At 39.9% G+C, this 27,359-nt stretch overlaps 1 protein-coding gene across 1 annotated transcript in view; it reads left to right on the top strand.

The window, feature by feature from the left end:
• The first annotated feature begins 861 nt into the window (after positions 1-861).
• Positions 862-27,359, top strand: part of LOC136751274 (serine/threonine-protein kinase 24) — a 40,926-nt gene continuing 14,428 nt past the window's right edge. The window contains exons 1-4 of the mRNA XM_066706740.1: positions 862-1,542; positions 18,658-18,888; positions 25,705-25,761; positions 26,463-26,571. Coding sequence (XP_066562837.1) covers positions 1,501-1,542; positions 18,658-18,888; positions 25,705-25,761; positions 26,463-26,571 — 439 coding nt within the window. The 5' untranslated portion in view covers positions 862-1,500. The remainder of the gene's footprint in view (positions 1,543-18,657; positions 18,889-25,704; positions 25,762-26,462; positions 26,572-27,359) is intronic.

Below are 27,359 nucleotides of genomic sequence, written 5' to 3'. Positions count from 1 at the left end.
TGCTTTTGTAGGCAGGAATTCTCCCACTACATGGTCATAGAAGTTACCTGAACAATGAGGAGAATACTTTACTGGATACTTCCTCTGCTTCTGCTGTATCGCCTGACCTCAAGACCTACTGTATCGCCTCCAGCTTGGGAAGACAACTAAAATCCTTCTTTCAGTGGTTATGGCTGCTGGTATGACATCCACGTCCACCACAATCTGAAATGCTGCCACTGGTGTATGTAAAATGAGTAGTATTGTAATGTCAGTAGAGCGAGCGATACACCTTTTGTATATAGGATGTCTGATGCAACTCTAATGTGGAATACTGCCTGTCCGTTGCATTGAAAGGTTTCTGCATCTGAACAGCGACTTCAATTGGTTTAATTAAGGAAGAGTCTAATGTTGTTTTATGTGCTGATGTATGGGAAGAACCTACAAAAAAAGCTATTGTCTCACAGTCTCTCAGGTTTGGCAAATCATCCATCCATCTATTTTTACAGAAAGTAGCTCGTACATATGTCGCACTGGTAATATAAGATTACACACCTATGCTTATTTAAATTATCAGGTGGGAATCAAATATACTTTTCATCCAGGCTGCATCCCTCAATGCACAGCTACATACAGTAAGGGCCCATTTCTGGAGAGGGGAATGCTTCGATTACACCTGCCATGGTTGAACAGACAGTACGTGGGGAAAACTGCTGAAAAAAGCTTTACATGTGTCTTTTTTCCCCCTCACAAATGGTTTAATTTGGAGGCAAGTGTCTGGCAACCCTGCCTGGTGGTGGAGTGAGGTGCGGAGGGACGAGTCGGGCTCCCTCTACCGGCGAAGAAGCGTCACTACTGGGAATCCGGATCCGCCCTGATGTCAGACAGCGCTGACAAGATGGCGGAGGGCACAGGAGCGAAGTGAGGAGGACAACACCGTGCTATCACAGTCCAGTAATCACACCGAGCAGCAGTGTCGGCCGCTGCCGTGGGCCGGGTCGCCTCTCGCACCGAGGCACAGCACAGCACAGCACCGCACAGGCCGGGGCTGGGGGCACCGCGGAGCACATGCACCCCTGCGGGTCACCGGGACAGAGATCAGCTACCCGCGGAAGAGAGAGCCAGGGGTTTCCTTTCGTCAGACGAGCCCAGAAAATGCCGTCAGACACCGCTGTATGGACACACAAGCTCTGCGGGATTGTCACCAGTATGCAATGATCTCCAGTGCAGCTTTTATTCTACTCGGAAGGGGGAGACCATTTGCTCTGCATCCAGAAAAAGGACGGGACCCTCGGCGCACGGAGGAGCTGCTGCTTCGGCTTGTCTGGGGGCTGCGGGAGTGAGCCGGACTGATTTATAATAGGCTGAAAGTGGGGGGGGGGGAGATCACGTCGAGAGGGTCTCTTCTGCACACCCGGGAGGACGGGGGTATACAGATAAACCCCCCTTTGAGGGCATCCGCGTTGGAAACTGGTGTCGTATTTGGCTTTTGAATCGCTGTGGTCGGACCCGCCGGACGCCATGGCTCACTCCCCGGTGCAGAGTGGCCTGCCGGGGATGCAGGTGAGAAATCCACCCGTCCACCCGCGTCTTATCCAGACCTGAGCGTTTGTCGTGGAAATAGACGATCCTAGAGAGGCTTTTCCTTTTTACTGCTCTTGCAGTGCTGGGCTGGGTTCATGCATCGTGAGAGCATTTGGGACATAAGTGTCGGTCGTTTACATACATGGGGGGGGAAAGTATGACCCGACACGCACGGCTTGTGTCTGCTGTAGTGTAGCTCTTAAAAGGGTGCATCTTTCTCCAGCTCCGAGTTGTGCACAGCCAGGAAGCGCAGGGTACGTACGAGGCCTTGGAGACCTAACCCGTCGTTTCCCCTCCTTCTCCGGGATGTGAAATAATCGAGAGCCGCCCCTCTGCTGTAACCAGACTCCGCGCTGTGTAAAGATTTTATTATGCATTTGTCTTTTTGCATAATGTGCATTTGCATGTGGGAGCGCTCAGGTGCTCTTAGTGTTAGCGAGAGCCACCAGGCGACATGGATGAAGGCGATTGTGCTTTTCCTGTAGTTGTGAGTTGCTGTCTTGAGCTAACTAATCGTCAGAAATAAAGTTGTTCATCTAACTGCCCAACTCCGAAAGAGGTTTAAAGCACCTCCACCCAACATGTTAAATAAAGTATAGGCAACATGGCCTTTTAAAGTCAGGAGACTGGCTAGAACAAAATGTGCCTATCTGCATATATAATATAGTAACTTGTGTAGAGCTTTTTTGAAGCTGCAGATGGGGAACTCAAATCCCCAAAGAGTGACACTTTAATTTTTTTGGATAAAATCTATAATTTATAACATTACTAACGAGCTGCTCCTGATGGGACGCCCTTATGAAATATGACCAGAACACACCTACACCTTTCTTTACACTGTCCTACAATATGGCAGCTTTTATAATGATTTGTCATTCCACTTCCAAAGGAAAAATAAACCTGCAGTTTCAGTCTGTAGCCTATCTGGTTGCACTCATGCATTGCTAAAGAAGGTGTATTCTCTGACTTACACATACTGAGTCACATACATACAGTTGTATGATCATGCATCTGCCTGGAAGGATTGGGGAAGTGGGAAATCAGTAAACCTTTCTGAGAAATACCTACCTGTTAAAAATAATGTGAATTAAAATACTTTAAAAACAGCCTGTCCCACAGTGGAGAGAATCTCTGTGGAAATATCTACTGATGCCTAAGCTAATGCGTAGCAGCAAACCACTACAGTTATGACTGTCAGTGCTAAATGTTCATCATTATTGATGCATTGACAAATTATACATCCTGCCGAGAGCCTCAATGTGAAGATTCGTGTCTCAGTTGGTGTTTCTGGAATAGACTTGTACTGAGTGTGGTTTTGTGTGTGTGTGTGTGTGTGCTTTTTCTTTTGAAGCCTGACATTATTTAAAAGTCAGTTTTATTGTTCTGCAGATGCTAGTGATTGCACTTGTAGGTCCCAGCTCTTCAGATTCAAATTAATTTAGGCTCATTCGTAATTGGCTACTGCCCATAACACACACCCTTGAGTTTAGGACGTTTATTTATAGTCTTTTGTTCCTCATGACACTGTTAATTTCTCGCAGTCCACACCAGCTGTGCAAGTGTGATGTGGAATTAACAAAAACAAAGGGTTTAAAACCTCAAATTCTCTCCATTATTCTAAAAATAAATGTTGCCCCATGGTGCTTTGGGTGAAAGACTTTAGCGTCACACAGAACTTCGCTCTGTGATGAGTGCTTTCGGGGAATTGTCATTATAACATGCAACTACAGGGATGTGTCAGTATCGCTCATCTCCTGAAGTGAATGTAATTTGTGAAGAGACTGAGCAGAAAATTGCTTTGGTTGAAGAGGTTCCTTCTCTAGCACAACAAGAGGTGCATTTTATTTTAAAGTTTGTTTTTGTGATGCTTTCTGGAGCTTATTGAAATCAAAGCGGTTTTGAATTGTGGGAGTAAATACATTGGGGCCTTACTGCTGAATTGGACCATTGGCTGCTTTTTTCTTTGTTTTGGATTCAAATAATATGGTTTGGGTGTGATTGAGGGATATTGCTGTTTTTAAGTCTCATTGTAAACTGCCAGTTCAGCCATTTGTATAAGTCTGTTGGGCTCCCTCTTTCGATCTCGGCACCGCTGGATCGTTTCTGGTCAGACAGTTATGTTTGTGTTTATTTATTGACTGCTGATTTTGGTTGCACTAATGTAGCAGATGTAGGCCTACCATTATTTTTTCTTCAGAACACAGGGTCAGACCATCCCCTGGTCATTGGAGATTCAGTTATTGGGATTTGTCTGCTCTTCAGTATTCAGAGCAAATTGCATTTTGCCAATTCAAGGTGTGAACTATTAAGAGTAGTATGATTCAATCAGGCACATGCAACAATCTCGTCTTTACAAAAAGGTAATTGTGAATTAATTGAGTTTTTTTATGTATTTGCATATATCTTTTTATTATCTTTGTGGGGTTGCATAGGCCCTTTCTTTCATCTGAATTTCTGAAGTAGTAAACAGGATTTAACTGTTTTCTGCATGCAACACTTTATACACAACTACTTTTTAAATATAAGGGGAAGAGGCAGAATTACCTTGAGAACGTGAATTGTGGTTTGGGTTGGGTATCCTTTCTTGTCAGTTCATAGAGCACAGCGCTTTCACGGCAGGTGGTAAATGTGGTTCCAGTTCTGAAATTGAATTGAGAAGCAGAAGCCAGCGACGTACACCGGAACCCTGCAGTAAAGACCATCAACGGTTAACAGGCAATTGATTTATAGCTTTTTTTTTTTTTAAATAGTGATTTAGTTTAATATATAGTGTTCCTTAAACTATAATGTATTCAGCTACATCATTTCTCATTGATGTATTTTCTGAAAGCATGTTCCTGTTCCCACCTCTTTGGAGTAAGAGATGTTCTGTGCTCGAATGTGTGAAACTGAGAATATGTGCTGGAGCTGAATTATGATTTTATTTTTCTCGTGTTTAAAGCCATTCGAAATGTTGGAGGTAACTTCTGGTGCTCCAGCCCATGTGAAGATACTTAATATTTTAGACAACTGTGTCAGATTTCTGCCGGACTGGGATCTCTGTGAACGAGGGATGAAATGGAAAGCCGTAGGTCAATCGGAGGGTGCTCTGTATTGTACTGGGTGCTTTATTTGTTTGAGCTCTTGCATCTTATCGTATGAAACGGTGCAGGCAAACCTGTCCTTGTGACAAATATCGGCTCCTTTATGTTTATCTTCTTTCCACTGAAATGTAAATAGATGGTATAATGGACAAGCCTGTCTCCTATCAGATTTCTACTGCTTGACTGTTCCATCAACTATCTATGATAATCTTCCATGCAGTATACCTAAAAATCTCATTCATTTCTGCACTGTTACATCCTCATTAAATGTTAATAGAGAAGACAATTTTACTGCCCAGAATTCATACGGTCCGAGTCAGGACTTACTTTTACAGTATTTAAACCAAGCTATCTGGATTGGATTGGTTCAGTGAAAGAGAAGGCAGTGGGGCTGTAACTGCAATGTGAATCTTTATCTCTTGCCCTCAGAGCAAAAGGAAGTGAAACATGAAGTGTTCAGTGAGGTATGGTAGCTGCCTGTAACCCCTGTCACATATTTTAACAATTTCCAGCAGCATTTGTGTTTCCCAGAAATGTATATTTACCCTTCATTAGATAGCGACATTTCTCTTCCCGTACCTCCTTCCATTATGTAGGCCTAGTATCTTTACCACTTCTCAGAATTAGTTACAAGCGCATTTAATTGTACTGTGTGACATTTCTTGAAGGAAGTTATTATTTTACTATGGCAGTTAACTCAAATGTTACAATTTATTTTCAATTATACATCACAGATACGTTTAACTAGAATGTCACTCAAGGAGAGCAGAGACTTATATTAACATTTGGTATACTCATCATTATTGAATTGGCCTCTTTCCATACTTAAGAGTCAAGAATTGATGCAGAATAAAAGCACATTTATGAATACAAAAAATATCATATAGGTCAATTTAATGATGTAGGCTTAACTTAAACATATATACTTTGAAAATCAGTTTGTATTTCTGATTTTCATTTTTGTTCTGTATAGAGTTAGACCTGTAGCAATAAATACGATCAGATTCAATTCGTATCTCTTTTCCTTTACGCTGTATGGTTTTTATTACCTCTGTTGCTTGCAGCTGAAATTTATTTCAATTGTTTTTGGATTGATTGATTATAGATGCTTTGGTGAATTTACAGGATTATTCACAATCCTTGTGGAACAGTTGATCAGTTTAGCTTAATTTTCACAGATGCACACAAGTATTGAGTCTAATCATATTTAAATGTAATTATTTTAATCAACTTAAACTCACAATTGAAATTAGTATTGCCTGAATATGTATATTTGCAGAAGAATGAAGAACAGAAAAATGATCTGTCAGCACTCATCCTGCTTCAGAAAAAAATCTCTGGTCAGGAGGCAATTTCAGGCCAGTTTTACTTATGTTATCAGACAGACCTGGTGCAACCAGTTACACAGAGATCTGCCAGGCTGCGGATGAGACTAAGAACTAGGTCACTTGGTCATGCCATGAAGACAATGGGCATATGAGAGGCATTCCCATCAGCTAAGGGACATATTTATTCTGTGGCATGATGACGCTTAATAAGGCATGTTCGTTTTTCTCTGCTGAACAGATCGCAGGCAGGACATAAGCTTTTTATGATTGGCGTTATAGTGAAAGTGCTAAGAGGCTTAATTTTTCAATGTCAATTTAGAGATGACCCTTTTTATTAGCAGTGTAGGCTTGTTTGATTTATGTTGCAAAAACGTAATTTTGATACGAAATTCCTGTGATGTAAATCTGTATTTCATTACACGCCAGAGGCATTAATCTGGCTGCTGAAACTGCGGACATTAGAAAAACACTGCTTGCAATAAAGATGTCTTAACATAACTTGAGGCTGTGAGATTTTAAGACTGTCTAAACACAAACAAAAGTATTCCTTTCACTGAAATTGTAATCAAATAATACCTTGATTGCATTATTTTTCTTCAAATGCATTTCAAAGTGTTGTTTTTCTGAAAATGAAACATTTAGTACAAAAGTGCGTCTCTTCGTAACAAAACTTTTACGAAGATTTTCGTGAAATCTTGAATGTGACACTACTATTTTAAATACATTTCACAAACATTTAAACTAGAATAAACAAAATAGACTCCTCTTTTATAACATACCACATATCACATATGGAAGTTGCAGGGATGATTAATGCTGTGGTCATCATGCTTGGAAGCCATTCAATTCTATAGTTCAAAACAACCAAGTGTTTGCATCATCGGTACCCAACTAAGATTGTGAATTCAATGCCAGAGATCTAACCCTTTACTCCAGGGTTTAGTGATGGTGGTTATTGTAGCTACTTAGACCTAGTAATTGAGGAGTACTTCTATGTATGATAAAACAGGAGAGGCAACCAAGGAAATGTAAAATATACTGCATATATTTCAGATGGGGGAGTAATTTATTCCGCCTAAATTGTAATGTGGTTATGTAATGGATTGTATTTATTTATAATATCACAAGTAAACCAACAAAGCTTACTCGGACAAGGCAACATTTCAGTTGGAGGAGGTGGCCGCCCATCTGCAGATCATGACTGCGTCTGATGCCCTGATGGCTTATCCTTGGACTGGGTTTATAAAGTGGCAGTTTCCATCCCTCTCCCTGCTGACTCGTGGTGCTGTACTCATTTCAGCATTGCCTGTCTGTGCGCATGGCTGCTCGCTCCCCTCGGGCCTGGACTCTTCTGCACTGTGCACTAATGATGCTTCTTTTTGGCAGGGATAAGGAGCTGGAATTTAGTATGATTACTCAGTGCCCACAACTCATTTAAGCTAAAGGACAAGCCAAAATACCCCCCCCCCCCCCCCCCCCCAAAACAAAAAGGTCATTTTAATAATACTGGAATGTCAACTTTGGTTTAACCTCCATGTGCTGGATCTTGGCCTATATTTAATATTAAGGAAAGGGTACGTCAAGCAAGAGGTCTGTTGCTGAATGAGCATTGGCAGTCATGTTGCACCGCCCTCCTCAGCTGGGACAGGGACTGCCACTGAAAGGGTGGTATCCCAAAACCAGCAGCAATGCCTCCAGGGCAGCCATTACTTGGCCTTATGGGTGCTCTGGCTCTGGGCTGATCAAACAAGCATTTTTCACAGGGAGCTTTGGGGGGCTTTAGCAATTTTGCTTCGATTTGCTGACTTTCAAAACCGCAGCAGAATTCCTAGCCCATCAGTTCAGTGCCCCCCCAGCCCACTGTTGTTTTACCCATTGTGATGCTGGATGTCTGACTCGACATGTTACACAGACCAGTTTTCTCACCTGACACACTTTTTTTGTGTCACCCACACAGCTTCAGAAGTACAGTAAGTGTTAAAAATCTGAACTTCTCGGGAATTTCACTGTCCTTCACTGCACTGATGAGTTGCAGAGAGAAACAATGGTTGTGAACAACACAGTGCACTTTTACATATTAGACCTGAAAGAAATGTCTTTTGATGCTTTTCTTCACAATTATTGGCAGTTCTGTGGATAAGTTGTTCCAATGGTGTGAATTGTCTCTCCTGCTGTATTGCCAGCAAGCTCTCTTTCATGCATTAATCAGACCTGTATTTAAGGTGTCCCATCTCCATAAATACTGGTATGTTGGATAGCATCACACTGATTACTTTGTCATGTCAGCATGTTAGGAAGTTCCATTTTTTTCCAGATTGATATTCGTCTTCAGCATTCAAATGATGTTAAAACAGTGCCTCAGTCGCAATGTAATGTATTGCAGTGGTATATGAGGAAGATCGGGTGAGGGTGGGCTTGCAGAGGATCAGGCTACTGCAATTGATTTATGTGCTAGTTCCCCAGCTGTGGCATTTCGGTATGACTTCTAGTACATCAGAGGTGACAGAACTGAGATGGGATATCAGAGTTTCAGCGGCTCCGTCTCTGCAAATCATTTCTCTGTTCGGGCTTTAGAGAGAGCACGGAGCACATTTACGGTCCGGGACTGATTGAGTTTTAATGGCTCGTCTCTCCCTCGCTTTCAGGCTGCTTGTGGCCAATGACAAGCAAGAGATGAGACATCGCACACCTGATCCACAAAAAGAGATTACTAGGTTAAACGTGATTCCTGGGTGGCCTTTTTAATTTTGTTTGTTTTGTGTTTTGCAGGGACTGAAAAATAGGTCAGTCTTTACAGATCAGCTTTGCCTAGGCCAGCAAAAATTAGGATTAGTTCTATGTATAATGGAATTGATGTTTATTGGTTCATCAAGTCCTTCAAAAAATATTGTTTCTTGCAGTGTAGATAATGAGTGAATACTGTAGTAAAATGGACTTGGTCGCTGGGACATGCAAAGTGTAATTTATTTCAGTCCCTGTAGCACCACTGTGTTTATCTTAGCTGGGGATGAAGCCACAGCAGCTAGGTTGCAGTGCTTTCCCAACCTAGAAACCCCTAGAGCAGCTCTTTCCATGAGGGAGATATGGATGTGATCTTAAGAGTGACCGTGTTTATGCTCTTAGGGTTGAGCTGCAGATGCCAGCTCAAACACTGCTTCATTTTTTGTAGAAACCCTGACATTTCATCCTTGATTTTTGTGCAGAATAGTTAACTCGATTGACGAGCAATTGCTTCTTAGCATCCTTTTTTATTATGCAAATGTGTGGGCTGAATATGTAACACATTGTAGAAATATCCTTGAGCAGCAAATTGCTTCAGTAATCTGAGTGGATATTTTATAGCAAGCGTGAAGAATATCAACCCTTCCAATCTAGGTCAAAGGGAAATTGAGTGAGAGTGCTTTGTCTGGGAGAGGTTTTTTTTTTTTTTTGGTATTTGTTTTAGTTTTTTTCACTGTCTAATCACAGAGTATTCATTTATTTGTTTAGTTTTAATCTTCCAATAGACCAGCATTCACAGTTTACTGGATAAAATGTGATGTGTTGATCCAAGATATGTTTTGTTTTATGTGTTACACAGCAGTAGCAGAGCAGTGGCCTCTGATATCTTATTTTAATGCCGGGTTGTCTTAAATTTGTAGTCTTTAATAGCCTTTATTACATCCTCTTTCCTTACTGGGATTGTGCTAAAGATTAACAGTGGTTTGCTTTGTTATTTTCTGTACTATGTGCCTGTGGGTTATCCTTCAGGGTGTATCTGGCTTACAGGAATGTGATAGGACTGGGTGGAATTACAGAATGTCTTCAGTATACTTTGTACTTTGGTTTGTTCTCATAAGGTTTTAATATAATCGCATATGAGTTGACCGCAATATAAGCGTATTATAGAAAGTGTTTTTAGTTGCAGTACCGATACACTCAGATTCATTGGAGAAAAAGGAGTTTGATTGGGGGGATAGGGGGTGGATCAGGCTCTGTGATATCATCTGTGCCTTAAAAGGTTAAAGGTCCCATCTCTGTATGCTTTTCTGCCGCAGTGGAATACTGCCTTCTGTGTACAATACATTGCAATCCCTCTGCAGTGTAAATGAAGCTGAAAGCCAGTGGGATACCTAGGGGGAACTGAGTGGAATTCAATATTGTGCCAGTAGGATTTGGAAGTATTGCAAAGCACATGAAGCACTAAGATATTAGCATGAAATTACACTGGAGGCTAAGGCCTTTCACTGCGATTCTGTTGAGCAGTCAATTATTAGTTCTTTGCTGCACAGAAAACAAGCTAGGCTCCTTGTACATAGGCTTTATTTTACAGTCTTATAGGACACATCCCCTCTATCTAGCGATATGTTTGTGAAATGTAAACAAAATTATATTCCATGAGTGCAGTACAATAAGAGTATGGTGCACCCGATTTTAAAAAAAAAAAAAAAAAAAAAAAAAAAAGATCTGCGCCTAAGATTTATTCTAGATATTAAAAGAAAAATAAATCATGGTCTGAATTTGCTAATTTCAGAACACATGGTACTGATAATCGCTTCAAATCTAATTGTTCATTGAAACTGCTCAGTGAAATCTGACTGCATGTGGTGATGCACAAATTATAAACCTGCAACATAAAAAAAGCATTGCTGTGACTAGCCTTTACTGCCATTTATTTCTTAAGCAAACACCCTTTCAGTTTTCACCACAAAGATTTCAAAGCATTACAAAGTGCAGTTAAGGCATTTAGTACAAAATATAAAGTACTTTGAGAGGTTTGGCAGGTAAGAACCAGATAATTTAATCTTTAATGTAAGGTGATAGCTAGCAGCCATCAGATTTTCAAAACGTTTTTTTGCAGGATTGGATCTAATTACCTTTTTCAAACCCATTCCAAATTCCACTTCCAATTCTTTTTGCCTTCGGAATAATAGAATAACAATTTTATTGAAACAGGAATCAAACAGACTTGGTACTGGAATTGACCCCAACCCTGGTTTTGTGTGTGGAAAAATGTCAATGGCATTACTGATTTTTTTGGTACCTGTTTTGTCTCAATTTTGAAAAAGAATAAAATATGGTTTTGATTTTATCATTGGAACACCTTGATAATATGTGCCTTGTAATTAAAATAAAATAAAACTCACAGTGCTTCACTTTTTCCACATTTTGTTATGTTACAGCCTTATTCCAAAATTAATTTAATTATTTTCCTCAAAATTCTACAAGCAATACTCCATAATGACAACGTGAAAGAAGTTTGTTTGAAATCTTTGCAAATTTATTAAAAATAAACAACAAAAAAAGCACATGTACATAAGTATTCACAGCCTTTGCCATGACACTCAAAATTGAGCTCAGGTGCATCCCGTTTCCACTGATCATCCTTGAGATGTTTCTACAACTTGATTGGAGTCCACCTGTGGTAAATTCAGTTGATTGGACATGATTTGGAAAGGCACACACCTGTCTATATAAGATCCCACAGTTAACAGTGCATGTCAGAGCACAAACCAAGCCATGAAGTCCAAGGAATTGTCTGTAGACCTCCGAGACAGGATTGTATAGAGGCACAGATCTGGGGAAGGGTACAGAAAAATGTCTGCAGCATTGAAGGTCCCAATGAGCACAGTGGCCTCCATCATCTGTAAATCAAAGAAGTTTGGAACCACCAGGACTCTTCCTAGAGCTGGCTGCTCGGCCAAACTGAGCGATCGGGGGAGAACGGCCTTAGTCAGGGAGGTGACCGAGAACCCGATGGTCACTCTGACAGAGCTCCAGCGTGTCTCTGTGGAGAGAGGAGAACCTTCCAGAAGAACAACCAGAGTAGAGTGGCCAGACGGAAGCCACTCCTCAGTAAAAGGCACATGACAGCCCGCCTGGAGTTTGCCAAAAGGCACCTGAAGGACTCTCAGACCATGAGAAACAAAATTCTCTGGTCTGATGAAACAAAGATTGAACTCTTTGGCCTGAATGCCAAGCGTCAGGTCTGGAGGAAACCAGGCACCGCTCATCACCTGGCCAATACCATCCCTACAGTGAAGCATGGTGGTGGCAGCATCATGCTGTGGGGATGTTTTTCAGTGGCAGGAACTGGGAGAATAGTCAGGATCGAGGGAAAGATGAATGCAGCAATGTACAGAGACATCCTTGCTGAAAACCTGCTCCAGAGCGCTCTGGACATCCAACTGGGGCGAAGGTTCATCTTCCAACAGGACAACGACCCTAAGCACACAGCCAAGATAACAAAGGAGTGGCTACAGGACAACTCTGTGAATGTCCTTGAGTGGCCCAGCCAGAGCCCAGACTTGAACCCGATTGAACATCTCTGGAGAGATCTGAAAATGGCTGTGCACTGAAGCTCCCCATCCAACCTGATGGAGCTTGAGAGGTCCTGCAAAGATGAATGGGAGAAACTGCCCAAAATAAGGTGTGCCAAGCTTGTAGCATCATACTCAAAAAGACTTGAGGCTGTAATTGGTGCCAAAGGTGCTTCAACAAAGTATTGAGCAAAGGCTGTGAATACTTATGTACATGTGCTTTTTTTGTTTAGTATTTTTAATAAATTTGCAAAGACTTCAAACAGACTTCTTTCACGTTGTCATTATGGGGTATTGTTTGTAGAATTTTGAGGAAAATAATGAATGTAATCCATTTTGGACTAAGGCTGTAACATAACAAAATGTGGAAAAAGTGAAGCGCTGAATACTTTCCGGATGCACTGTAATTGCTGCTGCTAGCTTTGCACAGTTCAGCATAAATGTTAAGTTTCCGAGTTCTTCCTTGTGTATTTTTGATCATTTTAGAACACTGATGTATAGAACTTCTCTTGCATGTAGTGGTTTGGAAAACTTTAAAAAGTATATGATGAAAAATGGTTCTTACTGGTGTAGTAAAGGGGCACAATATTGAAATTCTTGTAGTTTAATTATGCCTGCTGTGGTTCTTCAGTCTAAGGGCAGGCAGAGACAGCCTAATCCTGTTATACAGGGTCTCAGCCCTGCAGACATGATCATAAAGCAGGTCAACACAGTGGCCCACTGACACACAGCAAACTTGGGTGAGCAGAAACAACCCTAAGGAAGTGCGAAGGAGACCTGGGGGGTGGGGGGGAGGCAGAGGCAGCTTTTCATCTCCGGAGCTGAGCTGCACTACACAGACCTCTTCAGAGCCCACTGCTTTGTGCTTTAACAAAGTAACTGGTTAAACGGAAATGAATGTAATGGAGTTTAATGTATTTTAGGCACAGGGGACCATCATACAGCACTGGCCATGCATGCTCCATTGAAAATTAGGCTGTCCCTCTGGTGTATTTGCATCAGGGTCAGGCAGGGAAAGATCCTGCTGAGTCTTCACACAGGCTTCATTTCAGAAAGAGGAAGTCGGTTCGGTTGATGCAAGTTTTCAGTGTTACAGTTGTCTTCTCAAAGTCACTGTTTATTACTCCTGCTTATCATCCTTTTAACTGCTTGTGACATACCAGTGCAAAAGGTTTTCCAATGCTAAAGCCATGGGAAGTACTTTAAAGTTAAAATGATTCAGAAAGAATGAAATGAAGTGGTTAAAACTAGGCTTAGTCATTATGACTTGCAAAACTACATTTCAGGTATATTGTATACAGAGGAAGAAGTGAGTTGCCCTGACTGACCAGTGGATTGTACAACTGATACAGATGAGTGGGAGCTTTTGGATGATATCCTTTACACTGTAAACTGTAAAGTTTACAGTTTGCTCAGGAGACATCTAGGCCTGATTTAAATGGATAGCTCTTTAAGTACTTAATAAGTCTCTTAGTACAATTCTGCTTCATGATTGTGTGTTAGCTGTCATCATTATTATTATCATGGTTTGCACAGGAATTAAATGAGCTGTCTCATTTAAGTACATTTTGTATAGCCTTCCTTATAAACAAATGATGACAAGGCACTAGAGATGCTGTCTTTAAAGATAACCTTGATACATTGTTCTCTCCAGGTGTGTCCACAGGATGTAATTACATTTGTAATTCATTATTATTTTAATCAAGTTTCTCTTACCAGAAATTTAAGAGGTTTAACTGAAACTTAAGTAATTTAATTCTAAACATTTAAACTTTACCACATTTTTATCAGTTTCTGTTAGTCCCTCCCCTCACAGTGTATATGACCCTGTTCAAATTTGAGATTCAGGCCGGCTCAAGGCCGCCTTAACTCAAATGTGAACGGGGTCATAGTTTTAAGGCGACCCTGGGCCGGGTGAAAACTGGTCCGGCTTTTTGACCCGGCCTAAATCTTTTGAGACTGCCGAAAGGCGACCTAAATGTGAAAATGACCGCGCCAGACCCTGGGCCAGGTGGAAAGCGTCAGTGCGTGACGAAACTCAAGCCACGTCCCCAGAGACTCCCTTGTCTGATTCAAAGGAGATGCCACTTCTCGCCAACGCAGACGTAAACACAGGCACCAAAAAAGCTTACACAACTTCACAAGACAAACAGTATTTTCTCTATATTGTTTGAATGTCATATTGATCTATAGCCTTACATGTACAGATGCATTTCACTAGTTCACATCTTTATGTATATATTAAAAAAGTATAGGCTAAGTAATGAGTTATAATTAATTAAAATAAGTGTGTAGCTGGTAAACTATTGTTTTTTCTTGTACTAAGTATGATTGAAGTCTGAAATTTAACAGTATGCATTTTACACCTGAAAATTGCATTGTGAAATTGTGAATGGGACCAGGTAACTTTATTCACTTATCCACATTTTGCTTTAAAATGATATAAATGTAACCAAAGCAGGTTTTCATTCAAATCAATGCATTTTAAAACGAGACCAGCTGTTTACTATGCAATCCTAAATGCAATTATATTGAGCTGAGTACAATCACAAATGCCGGCTTTGGAGGTAACTGGGATGATTCAGAAATTAAAGCACTGTTTACAATGTAGATGGAAGATAAAGTTAAAAAACAAACCGAAGGAAGTGTATGAGCGCTGCTGTCTATGAGGATATAAATACAAGTGATCACAGAAGGCTTCTTTCGATGGGTATCAATCACTCCCCCAACCAAGTTAAAAGGAAAATAAAAATGCGACGATCAGACTTTAAAAATGACGACAAATGCAGTAGAGTACAGAGAAAAGGTTGCACGTTTTTCTGGGACAGATCGACCTGCAGCAGACAGCACCGAAGAGACAGACACTTTAGAAGTACTAATACTGTAATAGGTTATATGTACTGTATGTGTGTGTATGTATGTAATAGACATTTTCAGATTTATAAATCTCCAAAAGCCATTGATAACTAATGTATTTGATTTCTTGTGATTTAATCTAGATGTTCTACTAAATGTGCTTCGCTTTCGGGTGAATTGTAAAACAGCATTTTTAGACTTGCAGAACAGAAGATAGACATTTGAATGGGGAAATATATAAATTCGATTCCCCATTGAACCAGCACATTTTGAAATTATATTAGAAACTTTCGGCTGCAAAGGGTTAAGATTACTTTCAAAGAAAATATAGAACTGAACAATAGCCTATATATATATATATATATATATATATATATCAAGTTTAAGTTGTGTTTATAAATACATCTCATACACCTGTAAGCAGACCTAATGTCATGCATAACTGGTTTGTTTGAGCAGATTTGTTTAATTCCCGGCGTGCATTTCGTTTAGGCCTCCTTTTCGCCCGCATACGTGAACACACTTAGGTCTCCTAAAACCGCAAATGGAACGGGGTCTCTAAAAAAAGTAGCACTAAATTTGAGGCAGCCCAGGGCTGGCCTAATAAGTCTGAACGGGGTCTGTATGTCAAGCTGTTCAACATCAGCAGGCAATTTATAGAGTTGGCATTGACTCCGGTCCCATAAGTGATGCAATGAAAACTCTGTTCATTGCCTTTCATTCTAGCATTCAAATCGCTTACCACATGCTTGATTAAAACCCCCCTGCAGCAAAGATGGGAATGTTGTCCTGTTTGAAGAAGGTTTTGACAAGCATAGTGCAGGTCATTTTTTTTTTTTTTTTTTTTTTAAGCTTCTATTAATATTTGTTTAATCTCTACCACATCCATGATTTAAGATGCTGAACATAAAACTGTTGCGGGTTCAATGTTACGATATTTAGTGGCAAAGCCCTTATACTGGTGTGTAGTTTTTGTAAAGGAAAGGATTGGAAAATGGCTCAGCATGATGGGCCAATCCCTGTCTTTAGTATTCCTAATCTTGTCATGCCCATATGGCCTATAAGAGACCCACCTCAGAGAGATTTCTCGCATCAGAGCTCTGTGCTTTAGAGTGCGATGTCAGATGCAGGCATGGGTCATATTCCCAAGTGTGTGACTGTGTGTAAAGCAAATGTGCTTTAAATAAATGATAACAGATTTGCCTGATGGAATGACTATCATGTAACTTCACGGTGCCAAAGTTTAGAGCGTATTAATGCATATTGGCAATGACTATTATTATTAACAATATCTGGAAATAAACAGAAGTTGATTAACATTGATAACATTTTGATTTGGCTAAAAAAGTGTCACCAGAACTAATACAGCAGATCTTTAAAAATGTAATCTGTTTTTTTTTTGTTTGGTTTGTTTTTTCTACTCCATAGGTTTGAGTGGCCTTGTTAGCCAACGATTGACCACATGTGCAAAAAGGCATAGGGTGAAGTCTCGATTATTTGTGTACACAAACTAGGTTGTCTTTAGATAAACAGTAGAGAGCGCTGATGGTGGCTGCATTCCCCTGCTCTCTTCAGCTATCAGTCTGAAGAACAAGGTGGCCTTGTCCCCTGTCACCTCCTCCAGTTCCCCGCCCACATTGTCTGCAACACCCCCTCCACTCGGCCATGTGTTCATCATTTTCACACCCATGAACTGTGGTTTTAAAAGAATTTCAAAGAAGATGGGCAGGTTAGAGACTTTTGCCTCTAGTAGAAGTAGTAATAGATTCAGTAGTCAAATGACACCCTCTGCAGACTGCACTTTATGAACGTGACCGGTGTCCCACTAACCATCCAGCTCCTGCCACCGTAGGGCTCCTCATATGTGTTGTAGATGATAAAGGTCAGTAGCATAATGTTAAACGGGAAGAACAAGTGAGGCAGGATTTCAGTGACGTTGCTTCTGCTAGCGTCCCAGTTGTTTCCTCCTGCGGCTGAAATATAATGCCTGTTATGTCCCTTGTGATTTTTCTGCTACTGAAGCATTATTGCATCTCAAACTGAACTCTTTAAGATCAGCAGCAACCTCAGTAAGGCAGTGAGGATATAATGACCTCTCCCTATAAATTCATTACCTAGTCAACTTCAATTTGCTGGGATCTCCTGGCTAATTGTAGAAGGTTGGTGCATTGGTGGGAAACTGCAGTTCTGCTTCCTGCTCTCTGGAAAACAGCGGTTGAGTAGGCAACGTTGGATAAGATAAACTTGGTTTAAGTTGGAACTAAATAATGAAATACAACATGAAAAAATAATCAAAATTGACCGAGAGTGTGCTTTTAAGTATTTATATTGACATCAGTCTTGAAGAAAAAAATAAAATGGGCCAAGAGGGTGGCTCTGAATATTTTATACAGCGCTGTACTGATCATGTCACAAAAGAGCTGCTGAACAGACCTGACTTGGGTCTGTAAGGTTCTTGGAGTTTAATGCACTTTTATCGGCGCTGTTATGATTTGTGTAACACTTGCCTGCTGCAAAGTACAAGTCGGAACAGGGTGACATTTTCAAATAAGCAGAATAAAAAGCCAAATTTAAGCTTCATGTGAGTCTGGCAGATAACCGAGGGGAGGAGGTGGGTGGGGGATTAATTTATGGCAGTTTAGTTTGGGAGTGTGCAAATTTTATTTTGATCTTTCATTTGTTAATTGCGGATATTGTTTGTCCCCTGACCTGTCTGGAACTGATCAATTCTCCTTCTTCAAACGAACAGATCTCACCTGACACACTTACCTTGTTGCTCAGCCTCTCACCCCAACCCCCGTCTCCAGTCTCCACTGCACGCTGGCTCCCACCCAGCCTCCAGTGTAGACATGATGCCAGCTGCAGCCTAGTGCGAATGGCACTAAACCCTTCCGGCCTGTTCTCCTTCACCCGTTGGGTAATCTGCTTTTGGAGGAACAGCGATAAGATTCAAGCTGAGAATAGCGTTTTCTGTCTTTCATTCTTTCTTTCAGAAACCGGCACAACAATCATCATAAACCACAAAGCACGTTCTGAATAGATATCCAGTTTTTCACTGGTTCTCTCCCACAGCTCATAATGTGCTCTAGGGCCTTCACAGATGGTTTATTTTCCATCGTCGGCGAATGAAGCATTACATTTCGCTGTCGTTTAACATTAATCTTGAATCTGAAAAGACGTGTTCTTGTTTACATATTCAAATCTGTGATGTTTTTTGAATATTATTTGCACAAACTACTGTGCAGTACTGTGTACTGTACTTGCTGAAAAAGGTCAAATGAATTAGTGGCACTCTTGCAGAGCTAAAGCTAAATGTGTCCTAGGACTAGACAGTGATGAAAGAATATGGCTTTCCCTATTAAGACCTAATAATTAATGTGTAAACCAAACTAGGTTCCTGTAGCCTGTAACATTTTGTAGGGATCTCACTTTAATATTTGCATATTTTCTTTCTTATTGTATCACTCATTTGGCATTATCAAAGCATCTTTAGAAATTGTTTGTGTTTGTTTCTCCTCCCCACCACAGAATTCAAAAGCAGACCCTGAGGAACTGTTTACCAAACTGGAGAAGATTGGCAAAGGCTCCTTTGGAGAGGTATTTAAAGGCATTGACAATCGGACTCAGAAAGTTGTGGCTATAAAAATAATTGACCTGGAAGAAGCAGAGGACGAAATAGAAGACATTCAGCAGGAAATCACTGTACTGAGCCAGTGTGATAGCCCCTATGTAACCAAGTACTACGGATCTTATCTCAAGGTAGGTTTCCTATAGCTGTAACAGCATTCTGCTGTGTAATGCTGTGACTAGAGGGTGGGCAATATGGTCTTAAGGCCGTTGCACGCTGGATCCGATACATCAACACAAAAGTTGTCTGTGAAGGACATTGCGCAATGGATCTGTTAAACCCGCAGCAGGATGCATAGCTTTTACTGCTTCTTTAACTGGTATTGGTCTCGCAAAGCTACGCCGTGGTTTCTTGACCTCCTCAACTACAATGGTGTAAAAACAAACAAAAAAAAAAAACATTGCACAAAAACGACACCTCTCCAAAGACACAAAAGCAGAGTGCATGATGCAACATTTATTTGAAAGTGCAAATCTTTGTAAATAATGTCTATTTTTTGTTGTTTATCTGTGCTTAACCAGACTTTATCAATGCATGCCCACCTCCTCCGTGATAGCTTTCCATATATTGCCTTTCTTCTATATGCCCTTGTAGTCTTTATTTGCTTAGTTCTTCGTGGTTAGACACTCAGATGATAAGTTTTTCCAGAGCTATGAAAGACACAAAGTGCATCAATCCACATCTTCCTGTCATTTTTAATTGGTCAATGCAATTTTTAACGTGCGTTGAATCAAACTCGTTTCGGTTCCAAAATTGATGCAGCACCATCGTACCACAATTACAGACTCAGTGTGTTAGGTGAGATAGCAATGCACACTTTTTTTTAGTTTTTTTCCTCTCTCAAGTAAAAATCGGGTGCATCATCGGATCCAGTGTGTAAAGGCCTTTATTGTAAAATGTCATTATGCACTGCACTGAATTATGATGTGCTTTTCTTGTGATTGTGTCTCTTGAAATGGAAGATGAAACTTCTGCAGGATGCATTTGTAACCTTAGCTGCTTTTCAGTCCAGGATCTCATGTGAAAGACCTGAGATTTTACATGATAATGTGACTGCAAATTGTCTTTTTGCTTTTGCCCCTTCCTTCCTATTTGAGAATTACTAAGGTTAATCTAGGCCTACTTGAGAATGCATCTAGTAATTTATCCCCTTTTTTTTTTTTTTTTTTTTTTTTTTTTTTTTTATAACTTTACTGCTTGGTAACCTGTTGGTGTGAGCACTGAGATGTATTCAACTTGCTGTTTTATCAGAGAACCAGATTTCATTCTTGTCCAATTTTTGTTCTTATGTTAAATTTTTTAAATTAACATTACAGAACAGTTGTATCTTTGGGATAAAGTTCACAGAATAACATGTCTTCCTTAAGCAATTTTCTGTACATTTAATACTGGTTTGTTTTAAATGGTATTATTTTTTTATTTAAGCCATTTTTGACACCATAAAATATGTTTCCTGCATTTTATGGAGGGATGAATGTCCCAGAGAGTGCTCAGATGTTTATCTTTCCTATTCTTAAAGCCGGGTGTGTTTAAAGACAAGCCCTCAGGCGAGTGAAATGAGCACTTTGTTGCTTCTCTCGGGCTTCTAAATGTTAGAGATGCTGCGCTTTGAAACTGAAGATGGAAGAGTTCATGAGGTAACATTGGAGAAATTGAACTGTGGGAAATACTCCTCTGCGCCTACATTGAATAACCTTGAATGAATGAAAACTGAATGTAATCCAGTGGCAAAGGTAACATTTATAGGGAGGCATTGGGACATTTATCCGGCATTGTCTCATTCTCTTCCGAAGCACTCTCTCAACTTTACATGAACTTGTATTTGGACAGTGAGCATTTGTGGACAGAGTGCATCCTTTAATGCTGTTGTTTAACCGTGCCATCTTCATTTTGCTTGATTAACTGTTGAAGCCAGAAGGGCAGCATGGTCTGACTCTCTCTGTTCAAGGTCCCTACTTGTTAATCACTGTTGTGCAGTAACAAGCCTCAGTTCTTGACAACCCTTACTTTTCCTCTGCAGAAGTGATTACCGTGTTTCCTCTGGAATTACAGGGAATGCTGACAATGTAGATCTTGGTATTCTCAGCAGCTACACCCTGCACTGCATACTTAAAAAAAAAAAAAAAAAAAAATGTATTCATCCAGGTAAATCAATCGGCTCGCAACAACCTGCAGCACTAGGAAAAAAAATATTCCTGTTTATGACACAGCTTCAGAATGTGCTTTTTTCTTTCCTTTTTGGTGAGTCTTGTTATAGTTTGTTAATGTCTCTCTTGGTAAGTTCCCCAGTCTGTGACAGAGTAGGAAGTCAGTGTTTTGTTTGCTGCGTTGTATTTTACAGGGTAAAAAACCCACTGAATGTGTTTGTTTAAACAGACTATGTGGGTCAGTAAATATTTGATATTCTGATGTAAAGGATAAAGAAAAAAAAAAAACGTTGAAATGGCATACCTTTCATTAAAATCATGCAGGGCTTGCTAAGCCAGTTGTGCCTATATCTAATACCTAATACCGCTAGGGTTTTGGAAGGACAGTTTTGGAAGTCATTATTACTGAAACAATAATGACTTCTCAAATTAACCTCTGTGACTGAATTTATTCCCAAATGACCTGAATCATTTGTGGATCACATCACATAATTTACCCCTGAAATCTCTGTCCTGGACTGCCCTTGTATACCTTGGGTGGTGATGAACTTCAGTTTTGCAGGTGCATTTTTTACCTTTAATTAAAACCTGCCTACAACCCTTTCAAAGACACCCGTAATGAAAACCCTTATTTTAACCGCCACCACAGTGTTTCTGCACAAATAGGCCCCCTCACATTGGTTGAGAATTTACTTTCTCACGCCATCGCTTTCAATAAAGATGCTGAATTTGTACAGTAGAGCCGACTGAAATATGAATCGGGTGTATGTAATCCTACTATCATAATGAATTATGAATAATATCGAAAGGGTAGAGGTGCACATCACCAGGTCCATAGTGGATGCTGCCTTTTAGCTGGGTTAGTTTGCTTTGAAAAACACAAAGTATGATTAATTATTAGCCTAGCTTTGTCTGTGGTAATAACGTTATGCTTTCTGTTCTATTTCAGACAGAGGTTATATTATAGGTACGGTTTGCGTGTCTGTCTGTTGGGTAGCAGGTGTTTCTTCATGCCACAAAGCCTTAGACTCAGGCTTTCCAATCCTGTTAAGCAGAAGCAGTTTGCAGCATGGCTTAAACCAAAACATCTGCTCTGGGAGGGACAGCTTTAATATTACATGCAACAGATCTACAGTGTGGCAAGAGAAAAAGTTAAAATGTGATGTGTAAAGGTAAGCGTTACTCCAGGCATTCAGTAGATCAGGGGTAGTCAATTATTTTGTGTCAGGGTCCAAATTTCTTGGTCAAGGTATAGTCAAGGGGTGGGGTGGGGGTCACACCTTGAAATGACCCTTTCCAACACACACACACACACACACACACACACACACACAATGAATATACCTAGTTGCTTATAATTAGTACATTCATTTGACAAAGTACAAAAATAAAATGTTTAAATAAATTGATATATTAGTATTAAAATTTCATTTTAATTTGTTAAAGATGTAACATATAAAAAGTTAATTAAATTTATTCTCGCGGTCCAGTCAAAAGTGTCTGGCGGTCCTCATTTGGCCCACGGGCCGCCTATTGACTACCCCTGACGTTGTACTGAGATGAGAACTAGCATTGCTAGGTATCTCTTGAGTTCGATTTACCTTTTATGGGTCGTTCTCTGTCTCCTAGTCTAGAACCTTGTGTTTGAGATTATAAAATCATATTTAAATAAAAACAATCAATACTTCCTGCAAAAGCCAAACCCCAATATTTCTGAACAGTTCTTTAAATGTGGTATTGTATTTTTCAGTATTGCAATCTGTGCAGCTTAACCTTTCTCAGCACACTTGTTCGCTTGTGCATTGTGGAGCTTAGAAGTAGGACATCATACAACATTAGCCTCTTAAACTAAATTGTTTCTCCCTCGGGTTGTTCATTTAACCCATTTGACTGTAAGAGCCCTTGTTTGAGCCCCTCTTACATCTACTGTCAAGTGGCTAAAGACTGGAAGGAGCTCAGTACAGGCAGTCGCCACCTCCATAGGTGTGGACAGTATTTGTGATTTGTGACCCAGGACAGTCCAAGTGACCATATCTCCCTTTGAGGAATGCATGGTGTATTGTACAGCATGATAATCTTTCCTTGGAAGCCTTAAATCTTAATGTTGTGCATTGCCTGTTTGCCATCCTAGCCTGAATAGCTGAAAGCATAATAGTTTAAATTCTGTTGATAGTATGCAGAATGGAGAAAAGAACCCTACATTAATGTTGTGAATCTTTCATACAGCTTTTCTATCACAAGTACAGCCTCCAGATATGTTTGCATCATGCAGAAGTCTAATTGTTAGCCCTTGTGAAAAGATAAGCCTATTTAGAAAAAAGAGTGTTTACATTTTTTGCAATATCACAGATGCCAACTTCTAGATTCTGCCTGTAATCACTAGTGCTACAGGCAACAACCTGTGCAACTAAGATTTTTATTTGTCTTACTGTTTTTTTTGTTTGTTAGGCGTGTTCCTCCCCCCCACCCCCAATGCGGTTCAGGATTACTTTTCTCTACAGGCATAGTGAGTGTATCGGTCTTGATTGCATTTCCATGTTTGTTTTTCTATGGGTAGTTAGTTGAATTAATGAAAACCTCTCTAAAATACCTTCCTGTGTCACCAGCATGGGTAACGTTTGAGAGCAATACAATCCCTTCAGTGAATTGGGGTCAATTGTGCTGTGATGTGCAGATTGAACCCTAGAAGGAAAGGTCAACTCAACCTAAAAAATATTATTACCCAAGCAATGATCAGTACAAATAGCAATTAGCTTAGTGGACCAAAAGTTCACCAGACTTCACCAGAGTCACGTGTAGTAGCCTACTCATTACAGCTTCACAGGGTAAGTGTATCTGCTTCACAGTACATCTTAAATAATGTTTTTTTTTCTGATGAAAAACAAAATCAGGTATGAACTGTTGTCCACCAACCCTCAAAAATATAGGTATGCTGTCTGTTCTGCACTACACATGGGTGGGTGGAGTGGCTTGCCATTCTGTTTCTGGAGTGGGTGACAGGAAAGGGAAATATTAAAAACCCACAGGTTATTCTCTGAACGTACCGAACAATGGTAAGGTTCATTTTCTAACCTCATCAGTTCTCTCCATTATAGTTTGGACAGAATTGAAACTCATTAACTCATTTAAGGTGTGATACTTGTATTGCCCCTATGGCAGTGTGTGCACCCACTACTTGCCAAGGTTGCATTACCCAAGATTAATGAATTGCCAGGCCATATGGGTTACCAGTGCCAGTAGGGCATAGTGGGTGATAGATCAATTTCTGGTGTCCTCTGTACTCGTGTGTAAGCCTTCTAAAGGTGCCTGCTCTGGTTTTAAATGGTTGTCCTGCTCTGAGGTGACATTAACACTCTATATATGGAACGTTCGGTGCAACCCATTTTCATCCTCATGTCTCAATTCCCCTGCCTTATTGTACTTGACAACGTAGAACAAAGAAGTCTAATGATATTTCTCTGTCCTCGCTGCCTAACACTCTGCAGACTTTTTTGCTGTTTTCGCTGCTGCCGAAGACCCCTGAAAATAACACGCCACTGAAACAAATGGCTCAGTGTGATGTAGCCATTAGTTACGCTCCATATCCACTTGTGTTTTGGGTTACGTGCAGTACGGCAGTCAGCCCTACTTGGATTAAGAGTGACCACAGGATCCTGGCTTTTATCGAGGGCTGTGCTGATGGCTGTCAACTGGTCTTGCTTTGTGTCATCTGAGAATATCTATCGTAAAAAGTGGCCTCTTTGAAATGCCAGCATGAATTAGTGCTTGACCAAAGGCTTCACATTTCATCCAGTTTAAATAATCAACTAAAGGGGCTACTTGCAGGATGTGAGTGTAGTTAATCTTATGATTTGTAAAGCCGTCTGAGTAACACGTCCTAAATGGAACTGAAAATTCCTTCTGCTCCGATCGAATGCATGACCACACAATTGCAACCTCTCAAGGTTGTCCCAGGACAGAGGTGCTTCATATGGCTGACAGCATCATATCAGTTTTTTTTGCTCCATGAAGCCTTATAAAAGATTGCTATGGAGCTTATTTATTTATAAATGCATACTGCACTTATGTAGGGGAATCCCATATTATTTTTATTATGTAATAAATATGAAAAGCTTAACTCTGTAGATACTTAAACCTATAATATTGTATGATAGAATCTTTATTTTACACAATGCATTAATGGATGTCATTCATGTTTCAATGTTTAGTTAACTGGGTTAAATGCCTTAAGTGACCTATTTTTGTATCTCTCCATTGGTTGCAAGATGAATAGCAGATTTGTGTGATTGGCTCCTGTGGGTACGATGGAGGGTTCTTGGAAACCTTGACTAAAGCTTTTATTATATATGAGAATGCGTTTAAAATGCATTTCATCAGAGGGGGAAAAAGATTTTGTATGGCTCATTTGTGTGCTGCTATATGTATTTAATTTACAAAATCCAAAACTGATTAAATGAAAACACACCCTATGGGTTATTTTTGTTATCTTGCTACAAATGCACTTACAATATGTTGTATAGAATAATAGGGAACAAGTGCACTGTTGATGTGTTTTGTACTAGAAAGCATTTGTATTAATTCTGAATGTCATTTTTCAGGAGAGAAGTGTTTCAGCCATGTGAAGAAATGCACAAATATTAATAATTTCTTATATATGTATAAGACCCTAGACAGGTGTAGTGTGAGCATTGTGAAAGGAAGATATTTAATGTCTTCACTGTGCTGTAGTAAACTTCACATACTTGTTTGCAGTTCAGGAGGGACTAAATTCTAATTTTGCTGTGCCTTATTCTTTTTCAGGATACAAAATTATGGATAATTATGGAATATTTAGGTGGAGGATCAGCCCTTGATCTGGTGAGTTCTTTTAGGAGTCTTATTTTATCCAGAGTGCCTCAGGAACACACACCATTTTGCACTCAACAATGCAGGGAGAAACTAAGCTTTCAACAAGTTAATCCCTGTAAAATAAGTTTGTCAGCTTTCCAGTTGTTCAGTGCCAAGCAGATACCTCTGAGAAGAAGAGCAATATGTTGTTTTACACAAATGCAGTTATGTATAATTCAGTGAAATCAAATCAGAGACATTTGTGAATAATCTCAGGTGTTAAATGCTGCAAATATAGGTACATACATCTGTCAGTGTAAATCTGCTACATTGTATAGAATGAGAAAATAACTACAACCACATACCAACTTTAACACTGCTGCTAACTCTTTGTGAAGTATGATTACTCAATGTTGAAATTGTATATGCTAAATATCTGTTCATTAATGGGTTTCAGAGTAGCAGTGATTCTTCACCAGATAAACAGCCTGTTAACCTATGGCTTTCTTTCACTCCATTTACAGAATCGATGTATTTTCAACTTGGGTTTCTCATTGTTTAGGTTTTAAATTATTGAATGCAGTCACTTTATTTTATGGGAAATGTCCTAGTTACAGTCAAAGGAGCCTCATAATGAATTTATTGAACTTGCTCTCGCTAGCCATCAGTCCACCTATCCTTGGACTCCAGAGCAATTTGTATCTTGTGTTCTCTTATTTATTTATTTTTAGTTGGAGCCGGGGCCCTTGGATGAAACCCAGATTGCCACAATTCTCAGAGAAATATTGAAAGGACTTGAATACCTACATTCAGAAAAGAAAATCCACAGAGACATCAAAGGTAAGCTCTTAAAAGCAAATTGCTTCCCTTTAACAGTAATGATACAGTGTCACTGGCTGGTGATAAGTGGCATGTGTTTTGTATTGAATAATATGGGTAAAAACTGTTTATCCAAAATCCATACATTTTCATCCATGTCCTTTTGTGGAAATTGAAAGCTGTATTTTCACTATATGATCTTGCTTCCTTTACCAAGTGTCAGTGTCTTTTTTTTTTTTGTTGTTGCTGTGAATGAGGTACCTCTGCAGCTGTATAAATCCCTCTGGGAAAATTCTCTGTATATGAGAGTATCACAGCCACTTGGGCCCCTCTTATTGAGCCTCATTCAAAATAATTTCCAAATTGTCTCCTGAGAAGCTTGGTGCATTAAACGTGACATTTTTATTACAATAGACAAGATGAATACATTCTTTATGATTTTAGATGATCCATGCTTCGTCACTTGTGAAGTATGTTCTATTATAATGTTTAAGGTCAGGTTTCTCTTCTTGCCCCCCCATTAGATGCCCCTAACTGGTCTTGTTTGTGCTTTAAAAGCTGCAGTTGGCAGGGGAGTTAGGCTGTTTCTAGAGTACATAGCTACCTCGGGGGATATAGGCTTTTTTTTTTTTTTTCATCCATGCCCATGATAAAATGAACTTCCATTTCTTTAGTTTGGGAATCATAACATAGCTCATTGAAATAATGCTTCCTGCTGTCCTGCTGAAATAACCATCAAGAAGCTGGCGTTCACAGGAAGAAGACTATCACACTTCATCACATGCACAATTACACATTATACATAATTG

Source organism: Amia ocellicauda, chromosome 6, assembly GCF_036373705.1.
Source record: "Amia ocellicauda isolate fAmiCal2 chromosome 6, fAmiCal2.hap1, whole genome shotgun sequence".
Classification (NCBI taxonomy): domain Eukaryota; kingdom Metazoa; phylum Chordata; class Actinopteri; order Amiiformes; family Amiidae; genus Amia; species Amia ocellicauda.
The sequence above is the reverse complement of the archived record's forward strand: the minus strand, read 5'-3'. Positions and strand labels throughout refer to the sequence as shown.